Source organism: Ovis aries, chromosome 6, assembly GCF_016772045.2.
Source record: "Ovis aries strain OAR_USU_Benz2616 breed Rambouillet chromosome 6, ARS-UI_Ramb_v3.0, whole genome shotgun sequence".
Taxonomy (NCBI): Eukaryota; Metazoa; Chordata; class Mammalia; order Artiodactyla; family Bovidae; genus Ovis; species Ovis aries.
Genome location: NC_056059.1, coordinates 84265606 through 84287885, shown reverse-complemented (window position 1 = coordinate 84287885; position 22280 = coordinate 84265606). Strand labels below are relative to the sequence as shown.

General features: G+C 36.4%; 1 protein-coding gene and 1 long non-coding RNA gene across 4 annotated transcripts in view; one reads left to right on the top strand and one right to left on the bottom strand.

Annotated features, from left to right (window-relative positions):
* LOC106990528 (uncharacterized) overlaps nt 1-22280 on the bottom strand; it is an 84102-nt gene that overhangs the window by 44773 nt on the left and 17049 nt on the right. The gene's annotated exons all lie outside the window — the stretch shown is intronic.
* On the top strand, nt 2301-19623 carry GNRHR (gonadotropin releasing hormone receptor). 2 transcript variants are annotated; one of them, XM_012179358.5, is made up of 3 exons: nt 2301-2876; nt 14733-14824; nt 18387-18522. In XM_012179358.5, exons 1-3 carry the CDS (start codon nt 2355-2357, stop codon nt 18520-18522), a joined length of 750 nt encoding a protein of 249 aa, XP_012034748.1. In that variant the 5' UTR covers nt 2301-2354.

The window sequence follows — 22280 nt, the reverse complement described above, 5'->3', positions numbered from 1 at the left end:
TCCCATCTTCAGAATCCATTGTGCATTTTACACTCAAAGCACATCTCAGTTCAGCTAAGCCAAACTTCAGATGGTCAGTTGCCACCTCTGGTTGATGGCAAAAGTACTGGAGTGGGGTGCCATTGCCTTCTCCGGGTTGATGGCTATAGTGCTGGACAAACCCATGTCTCGTCCATTTCACCAACTCAAGTCGAAGCTAAATGATAGATTGAGTCTTTCATTCTAATTAGCATCCCAAATATCAGAAGTTCTAGGCCAAGGGTCAATTATTCGTATAGGCTTGTGGGAAGAGCAGGTATTCAACACTGATGACTTTTGGCTTGTTTTTATAAGGAGGTTGACAAATGAATCTGTGTGATGCAAGTGATATTTTTGGCTTGCAGAAACCTAACAGTGTGTTTTCACTAGAATCAATGGTTCCGTATTCACTAATTCAGAGTTCATGGCAACTTTATAGAATATAACTACCACAAATTATTGTCATATTGACTTATTAGAGCAAATAAGTAAAGTGAACTGTATATTTATGATGTATTTTTGTTTAAAAATGCATGTGTTACATTTTTCTAAAGAAAACACACTCCTCTTGATTTCTAACTCATCTATTTCCGCCACTAATTTTTCTAAAGCTGTCTATTTCAGAACCAAAACAATCCATTAGAAAATATTTCCAGACCCTTCAGAAAGGCACTTAGGAAGTAGATTCCATGTCCTATGGTATAATATTTCATCCAGGTCTAGAAGTAGGGAGGAAGCCAGTATTTCTGAGCATGTGGTGACAACCAAAAGGGAACCCAGGTAAGCAACTGGTCTAAGCTGCTCAAAACCCAGGAGCTAGCACAGAAGACACTGAAGAGGTACGTAAGGTAAGTCCAGTACTCTTATCTATCCTTATATAGTACCAAGTGACTCCTTCAGGGCCTCGGTGATGCTATGTTGTTGGTGGTGGTTAGTCTTTAAGTCATGTCTGACTGTCTTGTGACCCCATGGACTATATCCCACAAGGATCCTCCGTCCACAGGATTTCCCAGGCTAGAATACTGGAGTAGGTTATCAGTTCCTTCTCCAGGGGATCTTCCCAATCCAGGGATTGAACCAATGTCTCCTGCAAAGGCAGGTGGATTCTCTACCACTAAGACACCAAGGAACCGCAGATGATGCTATATTCATGTTTCATTCACCTGCCAAGAGAGTATATATAGCAGGTATTTAGTAATTATTTATTTCATAAATGAATGTAAGACAACAAACAAACAAATGAAACTACAAGAATGGGCCATCTAAATTAAAATAACCACTCTTACTTTTAACATTATTCTTTCTTTGGCTGCTACAGAAGCAAACTAGCTGATAAGACAAATCAATCTGGTGATTTAATAAATTCCAGTCTAAGTCATACCAGTAGTAGGAAACATCATCAAACACTCAATATGTAAGATACAACAACAACACAGAGAAAGTTTCTAAGTGGCCCTAATGTGAAATGATCCAACTACAATATAAACGGATGTATATTATATATAAACATGCATAGATGTGGTTAAAGCATTTATACAGTATTCTCTCTAATACCAAGCTACCCCATGAAATAACATGCAAAAACAGCAAGTACAATAATTAGACAATTATAAAATCAAAGCAATAACAGAAAAATTGTTCATGAAGTTAATGATTTTATCTAAACATTAAGACTGATTGCATAAATTTGAATGCATCTCAGTATTAGATCAAATTAATTCTAACTGTTAAGGTATTAGTTTGATGTTTCATAGAGAACAGTTCTGAATAAATATATTTATCTAGTGTTTGGATGCTCAGCATTGTATGATTGAAAACAAAACAAATTTTTTGAGAAATTACAAATTTGTGATTCTTTAAATTACAAATCTTAACTGGATCAAGTTCTTTTTTAGTATTTTCTTCTTTTTCATTTTGCATGTATTGAACAGAACACTTAACATTCTTTTTCTAGAAAACGTCTTCGCTAAAGTTACTTGAATAATATCCTAAGAGAATTTTAAATACAAAATTAAGTTTCAAACGTCCTTATTCACTTAGGAAAAATGTTGTGAAAACCAGGCCATCTGCTGAGATACTACAGTTACATTTGGCCCTCAGAAAGTGTTTGTCTGCTTCGCTTTAGCACCCTGTTGGATTACAAGCCCACAAAACAAGTTCACCTTGATCTTTCACTTTAAATACAAAGTATCTCAGGGACAAAATTTGACATAAATATAAACCTGTGACGTTACCAGCCAAAGAAGGCTGAAATAAAACAGGACTCCAAGTGCAATTACAATAAAACATCAGAAGTGCCAGAAACACGAGTCTTGAAGCTGTATCAGCCATAAAGGATGGCAAACGGTGACTCTCCTGATCAGAATGAAAACCACTGTTCAGCGATCAACAGCAGCATCCTACTAACACCGGGCAGCCTCCCCACCCTGACCCTATCTGGAAAGATCCGAGTGACTGTTACTTTCTTCCTTTTTCTACTCTCCACAATTTTCAACACTTCTTTCTTGTTGAAACTTCAGAATTGGACTCAAAGGAAAGAGAAGAGGAAAAAACTCTCAAAAATGAAGGTGCTTTTAAAACACTTGACTTTAGCCAACCTGCTGGAGACTCTGATTGTTATGCCACTGGATGGAATGTGGAACATAACTGTTCAATGGTATGCTGGAGAGCTCCTTTGCAAAGTCCTCAGCTATCTGAAGCTTTTCTCCATGTACGCCCCCGCCTTCATGATGGTGGTGATCAGCCTCGACCGCTCCCTGGCCATCACCAGGCCTCTAGCAGTGAAAAGCAACAGCAAGCTCGGACAGTTCATGATTGGCTTGGCCTGGCTCCTCAGTAGCATCTTTGCTGGACCACAGGTAAACCAATATTGCAGATTTTTTATGGAGATTACAGATTTCCTATCTAAATCTGAATGAAGGTCTTGTCAAAGGTAGTATTGTATTATCTCTGATAGCTTGGGCTCTGGAAGTCAGAGGGTGGAATTTAATCCTGACTCTGCTGTTACCTTTGGCAAATGTCTTAACCGCTCTGGGTTTCAGGTCTTGCATGTATAAAATGGAGGTAATGTCTACTTGATGCACCTTTGTAATGATTAAACAAATAATTTGTTAAGTTTTCTATCATACTCTCTGGCACACAGCAAATGCTCTCTCAAAATGAAGCTATTTCCAAATTTGAACTCATCCTCATTTGATTCTTCCATCTACATTTTCTTTTACTCTGGTTGACATGGTAAATTGGGAGAATCTTTAGGAACAATAAAATTTGCATAGGTAGAAAGTATGCATACCTTGTTTTATTTGGAACTTCGTGAGTCTTCTGTCATTGCAGCATAGAAAGAACTATCCTTAATTAGTATGTTCTGCAGTTTGCAGCTGGGTGGGATGGAATAAAAGGAAATGTGGGGCATCGTAGACGTTTGGATATTTGAACATTTCCCTGAGGTTGACTTGAGCTTTATCTGGAGGTAGATGAGACTGTAACAGGCTGTGAGCAAAACTCTGTGACTATTGGTGCAGGCAAGGCCCTCTCCTTCAGAAAGCAGATAGCCCTCCAGACTGTCTTTATCAAAGGCACTCCGGTTGATGGATCTTCAGAATCTGCCTCTTCAACTGTCACATCTCTGAAGAAGACAATGAATTCTTGAAAATGGCAAAGATGACCAAATTGTCTCTATGTGTGTGAATGTACCCTGTGAAGAATCCAGGGTACAGGGATGCGTCAGGAAGTCAGGCTCCTCCGTCCATAGGATTTTCCAGGCAAAAGTACTGGAGTGGGGAGCCATTGCCTTCTCCGGAGTTTACCATGATCCTCCAAAAACTTGTCACTACAAATAGATATTTATCTAGAGATTCTAAACTAGCCAGCTGGCATAAAAAAAAAACAAAAAACAAGCAAACAAACAAAAGCTGCCACACAGGATGCACTAAATAGCTCACGACACTAGAAAGTTAGATAACTATATTCTCCCACCAATTCCTCACTTAACATTTTTTGTATATCAGTGTGTGTTTTATGGCAGAAAAAACCAAAATGCTTTGATTTCCCTGGAGAAAAGTATATTAAAATTATTTTCACAGTGACTGCATATATAAGAATTAATTTAGCAAACATGTCACTTAAATGAGGTTACTTAGCAAAGGTTTATGCTCTGAAATTTTTCATTTTATTTCTTTGAACTATGAGTGACGTGTATTTGTGTATTGTTCAATTTTCTTAGAGAAGATAAACACAAGTTTGGTTCCTAACACTGAACCAGGTACTGATGAAACAAAGAGACAAAAAAATGTCATTCAGTTATAGAAATAAAACTTATACAAAATGAATACAATTATGTACAAAAAAGTTTTCAAGCCTATTACCAGTGTAAGAAGAGAGAGATGAATTATTAAAATGGTGAAGGAAGGGTAAAAGTAGGATAAACTGAGTTTTTTTTTAAAAAAGGTCTCTAACAATTTTATTAATGCTTATATAATAGGTCTTGTTCTTAGTTGCTCAGTCGTGTCTGACTCATTGTGACCCCGTGGACTGTAGCCTGCCAGGCTCCTCTGTCCATGGGGATTCTCCAGGCAAGAATACTGGAGTGGGTTGCCATGCCCTCCTCCAGGGGATCTTCCCAACCCAGGGATCGAACCCAGGTCTCCCACACTGTAGGCGGATTCTTCACCAGCTGAACCACAAGGGAAGCCCTAAAGTGAGTTTTTAAAGATGAATGTATTTGAATGGAAAAAATAAGCCAAAGATCAAATGTATTTTTCAGCAAAAGTTGTAAAGTGGTTAATTTTCAAAGGAGATTTATTTGGCTGAAGGGACAGATTGACCAGTAGCAGGAAATTAGATTTCATGGTTGCTGCCTTTCCTTTGACCTCATGCACACTGTTTGTCAGAAAACATTGTAATTGTGTACTTGTTTGTCTTTGCCATTATGATATGTGCTGCTACAACAGTGAAAACTGTTGTGTTCAACTTAATTCATATTCACAATACCTAATGAGATACCCAACAAAAATATAAATTTTAAATGTTTGGATTCCCTGGTTCCTCTTCAGATCAAATAAACCTTTCACCTTTTACTAAAATGAAAACAAAGTTTGGATAGATCAATCAATAAATGGAGGTGGAATGGATGTATATAGCAGAAGATAGCTGGGGGAAATTCTGAGAACAATGTGGAAGACATATAACTTTCATGAGTCTTACTCAAGGATTAAATGATTTTTTTGTTTTTCTTCATTTTCATTTTTCTGAGAAACAGTCTGTGTACATCACCATGTAGGTTTAATGTGTACAGTATGATAGCTTGATTTACATATAATGTGAAATGATTAACACAATAGTTTCAGCTAACTTCTTACATCATCTCATATTGACACAATGAAAAGAAAAGAAAAAAGTTTTCTTTCCTTGTGATGAGCTCTCTTAGGATTTACTCTAACAACTTTTCTAAACATCATACATCAGTGTTAACTGTGGCCATCATGTTGTACATTATTAAAATGACGTACATAAGAAAATTTACATATGGGTCACAGAATATGGTAGTATTGACGGTATTTCATTTTGTAAAACAAATGACTCAGTCTTGCTTTCAGCAGCACTTTAAATTGATAAAGCACTTTACTGATGTTTCCTGAAAAACCGCACATTCATAATCTTATGTGATATTTATATGGACTCTGTGAGGTATGTAAAAGCTATGCTATTATCCCCATTTCACATAAAAAAAGACCATTCAAAGAGAACCTTTGAAATCAATGTCCTTCAAACTTTCTTGACAGTAATGGAAAGAAAGAAATACATACTACATAAAGACTTAATCTATCTCTCATAGACCTATAATTGAGAAAAGTTTTCATAAAATAAATACTCTATTCTGTTCCATTTCATTTTTTATTACTGATTACAACCAACTGATAGGTACAACCCACAGTTTGAAAAGTATTCACTTAAAAGGATTGTTTGCCCAGTGCCTGTTGAACTCCTGTCTTTTTGTAAGTCCAGTTTATCTTTTTATTATAGCTCTCTGCTCTTTCTCTCTGAATAAAAGAGGCTTCAACCCTGTGACTAATGTTATGTGTGCGTGATGGGGAAGACAAGAGATAGGAAAAGCCTTTGATTTCCAGGCTGTGTGACAGTGAGTACAGCTCATGCTTCACCACGCTCCACAAAGCCCATTGACAAAAGCACATCCTGTTGTAGCTAATTTAAAAGGAGTTTGAAAGGATGGACTTTTAGTTTTCATCCTTTGTTTGTTATTGTTCAATTGCTCAGTCATGTTCCACTCTTTGCGACCTCATGAACTGCAGCACACCAGACTTCCCTGTCCTTCATCATCTCCCAGAGTTTGCTCAAACTCATGTCCATTGAGTCAGTGAGTGATGCCATCCAACCATCTCATCCTCTGCCATCCCCTTCTCCTCCTGCCCTCAATCTTTCCCAGCATCAAGGTCTTTTCTAATGAGTCAGCTCTTCACATCAGGTGGCCAAAATATTGGAGCTTCAGCTTCAGCATTAGTCCTTCTAATGAATATTCAGGATTGATTTCCTTTAGGATTGTATTTATCCTTTGGTATATATATATGGATATTCTATCACTTGATTAATTCATGCTAGGTTGGAAAAAGAAAAAAAAAAACCAACAAGCTAGTTGTCATGTTCCCAGGAACCTGAGAATTTATGACATTTTGCTAGAGTTCAGAATGACCAACTTTCAAACTGACCACCTTGCTTTTCCACCTTGCTGATCACCTCAGAGTTCTGTCATGGTTTGGGGATATATTTCCAGAACTTTCAGTGTACTGTGACCAAAATTTTATACTTTTGCTTGTAATTGAATTTTATTTAAAATGAAATTCTGTGTGGAGCTTCAATAAATGAAACAGATATAAATGGAGTTGCTCTGGTCAAATAGGGATAAGGGAATCCCAGTCCTGTTTGACCATTCACTGGCTCCAGTCCTAGTCTCTGAAGACCTCAGATATCCCTGCAAGTCTGAAAGGCAGTGGGATTTAAACAAAGCTGGTTTCAAATCTCAGTGCTGTCTTTTGCCAGCTATCTAAGTAAATTACTTAACCAAGTTTAAAAGGGTCATTGTAAAAAGTGCTATAAAGAGTAAGATATACACAATCATATATAAGACTTTAAGTATAAAGTCTTAAAAATGTATTACTATTCATTCCTTCCCCTTTTCCTACCTTAATTACTTCCTTCATAATAGGATTTTTGAAGTCAGGAGAAAAAAGTATTATGGAAATATGAGTATGAAATAAAATAATTATTTAAGAAACAGCAAACAAAATTGCTTATGTAAAGATTGCTTCAAAAAATTATGACATTTATTCTGACTGATAAGTAAATTGGGCCAATGTCCTCCCTAGTCACTAAGCTGTCTTATTCACTCAAAAAGCTTTATATGCCAGAGCATAATGATTCAAGTCTTGGAGGTATTGTTTCTAAAGTAGGATAAGAAAGGAAGAAAAGGAGGAAGGGAAAGGAAGGCAAGGCAAAACAGCCAACAGGACTTGAAACGATATCTGACTTAAGACTGACTGTGGTTAGGCTAGCAGGTGCATGTTAAGGAGAAAACATTTCCTGAATTTGGTGTGTCCATATCCAATTAAAAAATGCAAGGTTTCTGATGACTGTCATCTAAGACCACAAGAATTCCAGAGCAGCAGATTATTTGCAGATAGAGTTCACATCACTAGTTTCTCTATGCTACTAGGGAAAATTATATGTTGACAGCTTTTTAATTCTGTAGGTAACCCAGGTCTGTAGAGAAAATGCAGTCACCCTCAATATCCCCAGGGGATTGGTTCCTAGACATCCTCCTTCCCCACCATGGTGGCCTCAGATAAGAAATCTCCCAGATGCTCAAGTCTCTTCTATAAAATACAGTATAGTATTTGCCTGTAACCTATGTACACCCTCTTATATAGTTTAAATCATCTATAGATTACTTATAATACATAATACAATGTAAATGCTGTGTAAATAATTGTAAATACAATGTAATATATAGACAGTTGCTGGAGCTTTCCAAGTTCAAGTCTTGCTCTTTGGAACTTCCTAAAAAAATTTTTTCTGAATATTTTTCCATCTGCAGTTGAATCTGCAGATGTGGAACCCAAAGATTTGGAGGGTCTGTTGTATATGAGTATTCCTTTATTCTTTGGTGTGAAGATGTGTGGTTTAAATAAATGTGGAGGGTTGCCTGTTACAAACAGAAATTTACAATTCTAGCAGGCTCTTCTGAACTTGACAAGCAGCTTGTGCATCCTCTGTCCATGCTGCCACTTCAGTCGTGTCTGACTCTTTGCAATCCTATGGACTGTAGCCTGCCAGGCTCCTCTGTCCATGGAATTCCCAGGCCAGAATACTGGCTTGGGTTGCCATGCCCTCCTCCAGGGGATCTTCCCGATCCAGGGATCGAAGCGGCATCTCTTATGTCTCCTGCATTGGCAGGAGGGTTCTTTACCACTAGCGTCACCTGGGAAGCCCCACAAGCAGCTTAAATTCAATAAACACTCATTACTGTGTACAATATGTCAAAAATGTTACTGAAACATAGTAATAGCATACTAGTAGCAGAAATAACAATAATGGTGATGATGATTTTGATAGATAATAGTTACTCAGTACATAAACATGTGCCAGGAATTGTGTTAACCACTTCTATGTTGCTTTGTGGTTTTTTGTTTGTCTCTGGTCATGCTGCGTAACTAGCAGGATCTCAGTTCCCCTAGCAGGACTGAACTCGGGCTTCAGCAGTGAAAGCCCAGAATCCTAACCACCAGGATTTCCAATCCGCTTGGAAAATTACATGAACAGAAGAGCCTGGTGGGCTATAGTCCACGTGGTCACAAAGAGTTGGGCACGACTGAGCGACTGAGCATGCATGAGTATCACTATATCACAGTGTGCAATACTGTCTCTTTTTTCCTGTAAGAGGCTAGAGAAGGAAAAGGCAGGAAAATCTTAAGGTGAGAATAAATAGCTAAGTGGTATCAGGAAAAATATGGTATAAATTTATAAATATGTAAACATATGCAATATATATTTATAAATTGTGTGCCTCAAACAAAATTTTAAGAATGGCTAGGATTTATATAGTGCTAACTGTGGGCCAGGCATTACTCTAGGTGCTTTGCAAGTATTTGCTTGTTAATTGTCATGACAGTCTCTAGAGTTATTTATATCTCCCTAGCCCACCAGGTTCCTCTGTCCATGGAATTCTCCAGGCAAGAATACTGGAGTGGGAAGCCATTCTCTTTTCTAGGGCATCTTCCCAAGCCAGGGATCAAACCCGGGTTTCCTACTTTGCAGACAGATTCTTTATTGTCTTAGCCACCAGGGAATCCCAAGAGGAACCTAAAGCATAGCATCTAAAGATGGAAAGATTAAGTCATGGTGTCACTAGTATGGGGTAAAGCAAAGGTTAAAAATTATATGCTAAGAGGAATAGCATCTGCAAGTGACTGTAAAGATGGAGAACAAACTGCTGTTGTTTAGGGCAAAATAAAGTAAACACTGATGAGAACTGGGGCCAGGCATGAGAGAGGAGAAACAAAGAAATTTTTAAAATATCATCGAAGTATAAAAGAATCATTGGAAGTAAAGTATATCCCTATATTGATCATTCAAATGAACACGGTCTTGGAGTTGAAAATAAACTGAATGAAGCCCAAAACAAATTAGTTTGTGGATGAGTAAAATTCTGAATTTTCATAACACTGTAACTCTCCTTTGGAACTTGTCTATTGAGTATTATAGTTGTCACATACATGCTGTATCTCCCCTAAGAAATATTTAATTTCTTGATAGCATGATATATTTAGTTCATCTTTCATGAGAGTGTACCTAGTATAGTTTTATGACCAAGGAGTTGCTTTAAAAACAAGCATTCATTACATAAAGATGAAAACCAAATTCAAATCATAGTACTATAAAGTCCTTTTCATTGAAAGATTCATCATTATAACTTAAGAATATGAACTATTAAAGTGAAAATGTGACCCAATGCAGAGCAGAAAATCAAATTCAGATTATCTGGTTCCAAGGCTGACTAGGGAGATGGAAAGAAAAAAGGGTTTTTAAGAATTAGAAGACTCTCAGGGTCATGTGAAAAAAACCCTTCCCAAGATTTCAATTCACAATACCTGGTGGGTCAAATTTAAAACTCAACTTTAAATAAGGACAGTTTGCAAAGAAGTATGGAAAACTGAAAGGGTCACTTTGTAACATGGAAAAAATTGATCTGGATCATAAAACAGAATTAGCTGAACTTGCTTTTCTTGACTTTAAGATCGATAATATTATCATTGGGCGCCCTCTAGTGGATTAACTTCAAAATTATTGTTTGTCCTTGAAGCTGAAAAGATCACAAACTGAAAATCAGCATTTTAATTACAAATAAAAGAAATAGGCTTGTATTTTATATTATACGTACTTAGATCTTATTATATCTGTATTTATTTTGTTCATTATATTTTATATTTATTCAAGTTTTTCTACTCTACAAGCAAAGAGGAAAAACAGTATTTTTTAAGGTATACTATTTCCACTCTGCCACCCCCAAAAGGAAAGAAATTCTGAGCTTATTAAATTAACTAAATGGAATTTAAGCTTACTAATTCAGTGAACAACTAAATGAATACTGTCCCTCACTTGCTTAAAACTTAAAAAAAAAAAAAAAACCTGCAACATTTTTGTTTGAATTAACTTGTTACCAGTTTTAAAGCTCTTGGGCACTCTTATCTCTTCATTTTAATATTTTGTGGTAAAATGAAGTTTTTCAGTAGAAAATTTTGGAAATTATGAGGTAAGAAATGTGCTTGACAAATTGGGAAAGAATGAATAAATGTCAACTAGAACTTGTTTGTGAAAACCACTTGCATTGTTTCCTTAATTGTTGACTCAGTTCTTTTTTTAATATAATTTCACACTTAAGGAAAGGTTGCAAGAATCATACAAAGATTTCTAGGATACTTTTCCCTCAGATTCCCCAAATATTAACATTTTGCTATATTTGCTAATTTGTTTATTCTCTCTCTTGTATGTATGTTTTTATGGATTGTTTAAAAGTTCAGACATGATGTCTCTCTCAGTACCTCAGTGTGTATTTTTTCTAGCACATTAAGTGCAGTATAAAGTATCAAAATCTGGAAATTAACATTAATACAGTACTACTGAGTGCCAAGGAATTGATGCTTTTGAATTGTGGTGTTGAAGAAGACGCTTGAGGGTCCCTTGAACTGCAAGGAGATCAAACCAGTCAATCCTAAAGGAAATCAGTCCTGAATATTCATTGGAAGGAATGATGCTGAAGCTGAAGCTCTAATACTTTGGCCACCTGATGCAAAGAACCGATTCCTTGGAAAAGACCCTGATGCTGGAAAAAACTGAAGGCAGGAGGACAAGGGGACAACAGAGGATGAGATGGTTGGATGGCATTACCAACTCAATGGACATGGATTTGATCAAGCTCCAGGAGTTGGTGATGGACAGGGAAGCCTGGCGCGCTGCAGTCCATGGGGTTGCAAAGAGTTGGACACAACTGAGTGACTGAACTGAACAGTACTACCATTTAATCTATATGCCCTATTCATATCTCAGCTGTCTCAATAATAACCCCTTTAATGAAAGAAAATTCAAGATTATGCGAGAGGTTGTCGCCTTGTCTCTTTGCTTGTGTGTTCAGTCGTGTCCAACTCTTTCTGACCCCATGGACTGTAGCCTGTCAGGCTCTTTTATCCACAGATTTTTCCAGGCAAGAATACTGGAGTGGGTAGCCATTTCCTACTCCAGGGGATCTTCCCAAACCAGGGATCAACCCTGTGTCTTCTGCGTTGTCTTCTGCAGATCCTTTACCACTGAGCCACCTGGGAAGCCCCGTTGTCTCTTTAGCCTCCTTTAAACTAGAACAGTTCCTTGGTCTTTCTTTGTATTTCATGACACTGACATTTTTGAAGAGTGCAGACAAGTTATTTTGTAGAATGCCCCTCAATTTGAGTTTCTCTGATATTTTCTTGGGGAGAGATACAGGTTGTGCACTTGTCAACTGAAAAAAAAAAAATCTACGACCTAAAAGTTGAGAAATATGTTTTATTCAGTAGACTTTTGAGAACTTAAGCCTAGAAGACAGTCTCTCAGATTGCTCCCAATTCATAAGAGGCAATGGAGGAGCCAGGATTTTTTAATAGGAGGCTTCTTTGCAACAAAAACCTGGTAGTCAGAACATCAGAAGATTATTGCTAATTAAAGAAAAACCATACATCTCAGGTTAATGAATGTAGCGCTTTTCTAAGTACAGAAAGATGCAAGAGTTTGGGCTTATTGAGATCATTCCTTTGATACATCACCTTAACGATCTAGGGCCATGTTTCTACTTTTCTCCATCCTGAATCCACTCCTTAGGGAGCACTCCTGAGGGTAAGTGCAGTGGCTAATAACTTGATGGCCACAACATCCTTTGTTTACTGATATTGTAGGCAATATTCTTTGTCTGCATTGCTGTTGTTCCACTCAGTTGTGTCCGACTCTTTGTGACCCCATGGAATGCAGCACACCAGGCTTCCCTGTCCTTCACTATCTCCCAGAGATTGCTCAAAATCATGTCCGTTGAGTCAGTGATGCCATTCAACCATCTCATCCTCTGTCATCCCCTTCTCCTTCCACTTTCTATCTTTCCCAGCATCAGGGTCTTTTCTAATGAGTCAGTTCTTCCCATCAGGTGGCCAAGTATTGGAGCTTCAGCTTCAGCATCAGTCCTTCCAATGAATACTCAGGATTGATATCCTTTAGGATTGACTGATTTGATTTTTAACAAAAACATGAAAGAGGTGACTCTGAGTTCTTCTCAATGCTTTCTAGAAGGAAGCAGATGCTGTCAATCTGTCCCATTATTGGCAATGTTAGCTTATTTGGTTATTTCTCTACTGTAAAGTTATTATTTTACTGTTTATAATGCAATGTATCCTACAGGTAGATACTTTGAGATGACATAAATAAACTAGTCTCCTCAAGCCTACACCCATATTTTTACAATTCATTGGTGATTCTTGCCTGAATCAATTATTATTACAGTAATTACAAAATGGTAATCACTACTTCCATTGTATCTTTTACATTTACTAGCTGACTTTCTGTAAAGAGCTTTTTCCTTTTCCCATGTATTTGTTATTCTGGTTTTGTCATTTACATCAGCATGGAGTCATGGTTTCTTTCTGTATTTGAACTCAGTCTTTTCTTTCAGGGTTGGTTTGTTTTCATGCTTAAACTATCCCAGATTTGGCCAATGGGACCTCTTTCAAGCTGGTGCCTGAAATGTTTTCATATGCTCCATCATTCCCTGGGCATTTCCAGACTTTTTGGCACAGCAGATGTTCCAATGACTTATTGTGCTTTGATTGCCCCAGCCTTGGGATTACGCACTTCGCCAATGAGCTCTGATTCCTTTTGTTAGAGAATGATACTAAAAATAAGATTTGGGTACTGGAGAGCGAGGTATGCTCACTGCTACTTAGATGACATTGTTCTTAGCCTCTCTCCACACAGAGCTAGAATAAATGTATGTACATGTACACACACACAGACCTTCAGATAGAAATTTCCCTCCCTCTTTTTTTTACTACTGTACAGGACTCCATTGTGTGGTCCACCATAGTTTATTCAGCTGCTGTTCTATGAATTAGTATTTAGATTATTTTCAATGTTTTTCACTTATAAACGATGCATCAGTGAATAATCTTGTGCATATGTATTTTCATATAATGGAAGTAGGGGTGTATCTTCATGGAAAACTCCTGAATGTCAGGTTCCTGAGTCAAAGTTAAGTACAAATATATACTAATTATTGCCAAATTCCTCTCCTTAATGATTGTATCAATTTGCGTGCCCATTAGCAATGTATGAGAGTCTCTGTTTCCCTATAGCCTTGCCATGAGAGTTTATTACTGTTTTTTCTTTTTTTTAATTTTGCCAGACTTGATAGTGGGAAATGGCGTTATCAGTGTAGCCTTAATTGATTGACACTTCTCTTATCATAAGTGAGGTTGAAACTATGTTTTTATATACTTAAGGGTCACTGTTACACCCTTTTTAAATGAACTGTCTGTACATGTTTCTGGCCATTTTAATGAGCTCTTATGTCTCGAAAATAAAATTTAAATATTTATTTTGAGGGCATATTCTAAATGCCAGACAGTTTTTTTGTATGTGTGCTGCAGATTTAACAATAAAATCACTTGCAAAAATTTACTCATCATAATAGCATCTGAAATTGAAATACAGAGGAGGTTTAAATCTTTGGTTGGTGATTGTTCTGCAAGGCTGAAATAATTTTGGAAAAAATTCAAAATCCTACAGATCCATTCACATTACCCAAACATATTTTAAGTAAAGATCCACTTACAACTTTTTGTAGAAAAGCCAAAAGCCAAATGTCAAGAAGCTTAGCAGTTGCTTTGGGCAACAACATGTTAGAAGATTAGTACAATACAGAAGAGAAAACATTCAAGAAAACTTGCAAATATTGTTCAAAAATAAGTAATATCTCTTTTTAATTGTTTAAATTTTCTCCTACAGTTATACATCTTTGGGATGATCCATTTAGCAGATGACTCTGGACAGACTGAAGGTTTCTCTCAATGTGTAACACACTGCAGTTTTCCACAGTGGTGGCATCAAGCCTTTTATAACTTTTTCACCTTCAGCTGCCTCTTCATCATCCCTCTTCTCATCATGCTGATCTGCAATGCAAAAATCATCTTCACCCTAACAAGGGTCCTTCATCAGGATCCCCACAGTATGTATTTCTCAGATTAATTGTGGATGGACAGTTGTTAATGGCAATACTCCTACCAGAGAATCAGAATGGCACTTGCTGTGCCATATACTATTTTATCTAGAATAGTATTGTATTGTAATAGTATTGTGATATTATTATGAGCAACTAACATAAATTAACTCTTTCAATATTCAAAATCACTCCATGAGGCAATACTTTATTATCCCCAATTTAGAGATGAGGTAATTTAATATCTCCCCATATTATACATTTACAGCATGGAATTAAAGCTAAAAGGACAATTACTTCATTTACCCAGTAGAAGCATGGGCAAATTGTTCCTGCTGGTTCATCATAACACTTAATCAAACATCTGATGCCTAGCATATAGCAAAGTACAACTCATAATATAGTTGCCAATAGACTTGTTAAAGTTACGCTGTTCTGTATCACATTCAAATCTCCTGTATCCACACACTATGCACATTTCGGTGTGTGTGTTGAGTGTGCTAAATATTATGGAGCATGCAACTCACTATTTGATCTTTCACTTCACGCACATGGTTGTACCTTTTTTGCTTCAAGAATCTGTTGCATTCTCAAAAACAAATGTATGAATTTTTAAAATTTTATATTGTAGTATAGTTGATTAGCAATATGGTATTAAGTCCTGATGTACAGCAAAATGATTCATACATATACATGTATTTATTTTAAAATTATTTTTCCATTTAGGTTATTTTAGAATAGCCTAATAACAGAATAGTGTTCCCTGTGCTATATAATAGTCCCTTGTTGGTTATCTACTTTTTGAATGAATACCTTTTTCCATCCCCTCACGTTCAGTCTGTGGTGGTGATTGCTAAGTCTTATCTGATTCTTTTGTGGTCTGTAGGTATCCCTAGATTTGAAGTGTGTCTCTTGTAGACAGCGTATATATAGATCTTGTTTTGGTATCCACTCAGCCAGTCTCCGTCTTTTGGTTGGACTGTTTAATCTGTTTACACTTAAGATAATTATAGACATGAATGTTATTGCCATTTTGTTCATTTTTTTTTGTTTGTTTTTGTAAGTTTCTTCTTTCCCTTCCTATTTTGTTCTCTTCTCTTGTGATTGATGACTCACTTTCAGTTCAGTTCATTTCAGTCACTCAGTCATGTCTGGCTCTTTGGGACCCCATGGACTGCAGCACACCAGGCTTCCCTGTTCATCACCAACTCCTGGAGCTTGCTCAAATTCATGTCCATCGTGTTGGTGATGCCATCCAACCATCTTATCTCATCTTCATCCCATCTCATCCAACCCTTCTCCTCCTGCCTTCAATCTTTCCCAGCATTGGGGTTTTTTCTAATGAGTCAGTTCTTCACATCAGGTGGCCAAAATATTGGAGCTTCAGTTTCACCATCAGTCCTTCCAATGAATATTTAGGACTGCTTTCCTTTAAGACTCACTTTAGTATTGTGTTTGGATTCCTTTTTTGTGTGTGTGTGTGTGTATCTGTTGTATACTTTTGGTTTGTGGTTACCATGAGGTTTTGATATAGCAGCCTACATATAAACAAGACTGTTTTAAGTTGCAGGTCTTTTAATTTCAAATGCCTTTCCAATATCTTGCATTTATGCTCTCCTCACAGTTAATGATTTTGATTTTGTATTTGTCTACAGATGATTTCCTACTTTTATTGTATGTTTGCCTTCACCAGTAAGCATTTCCATTCATAATTTTCTTATTTCTAGTTGTGACCTTTTCTTCTCCCCCTGGAGAACTTCTTTTAGCCTTTGCTCCAAAGCTGCTCTTGTGGTGCTGAATTCTCCTAGCTTTTGCTTGTCTGTGAAGCTTTTGATTTTTCCATCAAATCTGAATGAGAGCCTTGCTGAGCAGAGCATTTTTGGTTATGGGTTCTTTCATCACTTTAAATACAGTAAATCCTCTATATACAAACCTTCAAGTTGTGAACTTTCAAAGATATAAATGTGCCTTCACATGTCCAATCACATGTTAGTTCATGTGTCTAGTGTGTGAAAATGGCAGCCTTCAAGAGAGCTACACCAATGAGTACTCCCCAGAACTACCACTGTCAGTGTCCCTGTCCTCACAGTGAGCCACAACCACCCCCTGCCTCCATAGGAGACCCTCCAATACTAGCAGGTAAATCTAACTCAGTCTCTTATGAGGTCCCTAGTTTTAACTTGGGTCCTAGTATTCACAAGACCTTGTGTGTGCTCTCTAATAATGGAGTTTCTGTTTCCTCCAGTAACTCCTAAGATCAAACCCTGATGGTCTTCAAGGACAGATTCTCTTGGGGCTCCTCCTATTGCCAGATCCCCAGGCTGGGGAGCTTGATGTAGGACTCAGAACTTTCACTCCTGTGGGAGAATTTCTGTGGTCTAATTATTTTACAGTTTGTGGGTTACCCACCTGGTGTGTATGGAATTCGATTTTATCACTATCGCACCCTTCCTACCATCTCATTGTGTCTCCTTCTTTATCTTTGGATGTTCAATTCAGTTCAGTTCAGTTGCTCAGTCGTGCCCAACTCTTTGCAACCCCATGAATCGCAGCACGCCAGGCCTCCCTGTCCATCACCAACTCCCAGAGTTCACTCAAACTCATGTCCATCAAATCGGTGATACCATCCAGCCCTCTCATCCTCTGTTGTCCCCTTCTCCTCCTGCCCCCAATCCCTCCCAGCATCAGAGTCTTTTCCAATGAGTCAACTCTTCGCATGAGGTGGCCAAAGTATTGGAGTTTCAGCATCAGTCCTTCCAATGAACACCCAGGACTGATCTCCTTTAGGATGGACTGGTTGGATCTCCTTGCAGTCCAAGGGACTCTCAAGAGTCTTCTCCAATATCCCAGTTCAAAAGCATCAATTCTTCAGCGCTCAGCCTTCCTCACAGTCCAACTCTCACATCCATACACGATGTAGGGTATCTTTTTTGTTAGGTTATAGTGGGGTTTTTTTCTGTGGTTGACAGAGTTGTTCAGCAGTTAGTTCTGATTTTGGTGTTTCTATAAGAAAAGGTGAGCTAATGTCCTTCAATTCGTCCATCGTGTATTAGTCCTTAAATCTCCTTAGTGCCAACTAGGATTCTGACATCAATCCAGTGCATGTGTATTTTTGCCTGCACCAAGCTTACATCACCTCCTATGATGGCAACAGGGCTTCCTGCTTGGTCAGTCAGGAAAGGTGAAAAGTTATAAATTTATAAAATAAATGTAGCAATGTTGGCATGACAACCAAAAGGCAGTGAATTAAATTCAGTTCAACCTCAGTCCACTCTCTTAAAATTTTATTTGAAGAATTTGAGTAACCTCGTATTTCAAATCCTTATTAGTTTGATGGAAAATTAATTTTAAGAGCATTACTATCTTTAATATTTCTATTTATTATGTAGCAGAGTGGAAAATTTGAGATATAAACGTGCTTTGTAAGCATATTGTCATTATTAAAAATATTAGCAATTTGCCTCCATTATATTCACCAGGTTGAATTATGATTCTCTGTTTCTTTTTTTCTACTTTGGCTTTGTAATAAAACTGGTCATTAAAAGCACCTTCTATTTTCTCTGTTTAAAAGAACTACAACTGAATCAGTCCAAGAACAATATACCACAAGCTCGGCTGAGGACCCTAAAGATGACGGTTGCATTTGCCACTTCATTTACTGTCTGCTGGACGCCCTACTATGTCCTTGGAATTTGGTATTGGTTTGATCCTGACATGGTAAACAGGGTGTCAGATCCAGTAAATCACTTCTTCTTTCTCTTTGCTTTTTTAAATCCATGCTTTGATCCACTTATATATGGATATTTCTCTCTGTAATTGTTAGATTGCATAGAAAGTCAAAGAAAGGCAAAGCAATGAATTTCCCCTTTTGGGAATGAGAAACGCAAAGCATATTGTGACATATTTACATATAAATAAAGCAGAGTTTAAGGTAACATTACGCTTCTTCCTTTAGAAATCACAGAACCTCAATTACAAGGAAAAGATTTTTTTCAGGAAAAATAATGAAATATTTTCACTTAATCACGTTTCTGAATTAATTTCTTTGCTTTCTAAATTCCTATAATACATTATATGGGTTTTTTAGTCACTTTATTCTTGTATAATAATATATAAATATTTAAAATAGCCATGGCCTAAGGCAAACAAATGCCAAAAATTAACACTGAGAAACACAGACCTTTTTCTGCAAAGGGGCTTAGCAACAATTACAATCTTATGCTAAGATAATAAATACATAAAGCACAGATAGTATTTCCCCTGCCTATATGATCAGTTTTTCCTCCTGTGGGTTAAGAAAAAATGCAATGAATCTAATTTTTCCCTTGGCTTCAAAAGCATTCTGATGTTCGGAGTATTCAGCAACCAACCCACTATCCACTCCTTCAATTTGACATGACTTATAGTTCTCCTTCATCTCATTCTTCACCTGGTACAGGTTGTGAAGTACTCCCATATAAAAGAGAGTTTCAGAGGGGTTCAGATTTGAACTGGGGGATAGAACATTCCTGTCAGCTATGTGGTCTATGGAGTTTGTGGTAATTAAGTGCAGTAATAACAACATTGTTTTAATATACAATCAAAAAAAGATCTATAGTGATTATGTTTTATAAAAAATATACCCTCTCTTTTAAGATGATGGATTTTTTCTGTCTTCTGATCTTTCTAAATCCATAATCCACAAATCACTAAAAAAAAAAAAAATCAAGCAAATGCATAAGCAAAATATTATTTGATATGTAAAATGAACTCTGAAAACCTCAGTCTCACTATTACAAGTCAAAAGAGACAGAAGAGTATTAGAAAAAGGAAAAGAAAAACTCTCTGTAAATGTGAAACTAACATCCACTGATATTTGCATTAAATGCTGTGGTTTCCAAAGTATGTTGGTACAACACCTCTTTTAATTCAGGCCTGTTTCCATACATTCCATGAAAAGGGGAATAGGATGAAAGGGTTCTTTAGTATCCACTAAATAAGAAAACTATATAAGGACTTAAACTCAACCACTATTTATTTTTTTAAATAGGTAAAATATTACTATATTCACATGTGATATGCAGTGCCACATTGAAGATGAAATGTAATTTCCACATATTCCAGGCCTTGTGGAACTGTGAAAAGTAAATTGCTAATTAAACTAATGGCAGGTCTTTGTTTTTCTTATTTTTCTCTCCTCATACTTTGTCTTTTAGTTTTGTAGGGTGTGGTGGGTTTTTTCCACATTCTATATTATTTTCCAATTCTGTCTTTATTAATTGAATTCCTTCTTTCTACCTTTTTTTCATTCACATCTCCTTTTTACTAAACTCATACCTTTAATTAGCCAATCAATGACCCAACTCCACAACTGAATTGGGCTGGACTCAAAATTTGTAAAGTGCTAAAATACTCAAAGTTAACTTTAAAGGTGTGTATATTGATACCAAGAATATATAGTTCTGCTAGATGACACAGGAATATAAAGATAAGTCACAACAAAACCATGTTTCTCCCTTGTCTCTTTATCATGCATATTCTTACTCCTAAACTTATAACAATTCTGATGTGTGGATTTAAAAGCAAAAATATATGAGATACAATCTAAGGGCTTTAGTAGATATGTGTTTATAAAACATATGTCAGTTTGGCTTTGTTCATGGAACCGTTTTATTTAGATATGTTCTTGGGCATTTTTGTAAATATATTAACTAAAGGGCTATTCAAAATCTTTATGCAGGTGTTTTTAACCTGTGCTCTATGCACAAAACTGTTTCAATGGAATAACTTTTCTTTGATTCCTATTTCTATTATTTTATGTACTTAAAAACATTATCCTGAGAGGAGTTTATAGGCCAAATCAGGCTGCCAAAGGAGCAATGTCCCAAAAAAAACTAAGAATTGCCAACTGATCTTGTATATTTATAAAGAAGTTTATTACAATAAAAATGTATCAGAATATATTCATCTGTTTGTGCATATTTGCGACCCCATGGACTGTGTTTATATATACATAATAATATTGAAACTGGATTTCAATTTGATCACTCACCATTTTAACCTTGGAAACTCTCTTAAGGCTCCAAATGTATGAAAAACTTTGCAGAAGTAACTATATTATAGAAAATATTGTGGTATATAAATTATGAATACAGATGCAAACCAAAATTAATAGTGCAAAAGGTAAATGTAACTTTTAAAAGTACATCACTCAACAAAGAGTATTTAATATTTGATATTAAAGTCATTTACTCTATTTTCAGGCATAATAAAAGATGAGGATTCCTTGTATCTTCTGTAATCAAATCTATCAGATAATTAAGAGTCTATCTTGGCTGTCTTTTTTTTATTTAGCATATGCTGCTGCTGCTGCTGCTAAGTCGCTTCAGTCGTGTCCGACTCTGTGCGACCCCATAGATGGCAGCCCACCAGGCCCCCCCGTCCCTGGGATTCTCCAGGCAAGAACACTGGAGTGGGTTGCCAGTTCCTTCTCCAATGCATGAAAGTGAAAAGTGAAAGTGAAGTCGCTCATAAAACAGGTTTAAAAAATGGATTTCTGCTTGCAATTCAATTTAGTTATACATAACATGAACAATCAATGAATTAAACAAAGATTGCACAAAGTCAAATTCAGTTTGAAAAACAGGTATCATAGCTAAAAATAAGCAAACCAAAAAGTGTTGAAGTACCACAAACATTATATTCCCAGGAGAATAAATCAGTGTAAATGAACTAGAAAAAAATTTTAAGTGCTCTGGTCTCAGAACTTACTTGGTAGTCTCAAAGAGATAATATTTGTGTTAAAATACATTTAAATTTCATCTGTTAAAATACATCTGAATTTCATGTTTTATCTTTGGCCTAGTTTCAATGTCAAACCAATTCCTAAAGCTTGTCTGACTGCTATAATTTGTGTTCATAGGAAACCAAATAAAATTAAGATTCAATTTAATCTCTAATTAGGATTAATTGATTTAAATCTTTAGTTCTCTTGGTTATTAAGTTTAAAAATTAGGTATAAAACAATTAGTTTAATGTTTAAATTATACAATATACAAAGTACATGCATAGGAACAACAGAATATATGCAAAAAGTGTTGACATAGTTATCTCTCATTTAAAAAAAATTTTCTTTCTTGTGAATACCTATATCCCAAATTTCCAAAATAAATATATATTGCTTTTGTAATGAGAAAAGGGTAAAATAAATACTATATGTGTGTTTGTATGACTTTTGTTTTATGCTATTTCTGTTAGAGTGTTTTCTGTTGTAATAGAAATGTCAGACTAGAAATGGTGTGTTTTCATTTCATGTTACAGGAAGTCCAGAAGAAAGCATGCAGAGTTGGTTAGCTCAGAGCTTTGAGTCATTTTCCCTACTTCCTCTAGGTTTTGCTTTATTGATTAGAAGTTAGTTGTCACTGACTAGGAGTCTTAAAGGCATAAAGAAAGGGTGGCTTCTCACTGTGCTTCTCTCCTTGCCAGA

Bases quoted from the DNA above. Each gene is read 5' to 3' on its own strand.
- GNRHR (XM_012179358.5), top strand. From the start codon at position 2,355: ATGGCAAACGGTGACTCTCCTGATCAGAATGAAAACCACTGTTCAGCG. The intron at 2,877-14,732 runs GTAAACCAATAT...TTTCACCTTCAG, and splicing joins GCATCTTTGCTGGACCACAG to CTGCCTCTTCATCATCCCTC. The intron at 14,825-18,386 runs GTATGTATTTCT...TCTGTTTAAAAG, and splicing joins CCTTCATCAGGATCCCCACA to AACTACAACTGAATCAGTCC.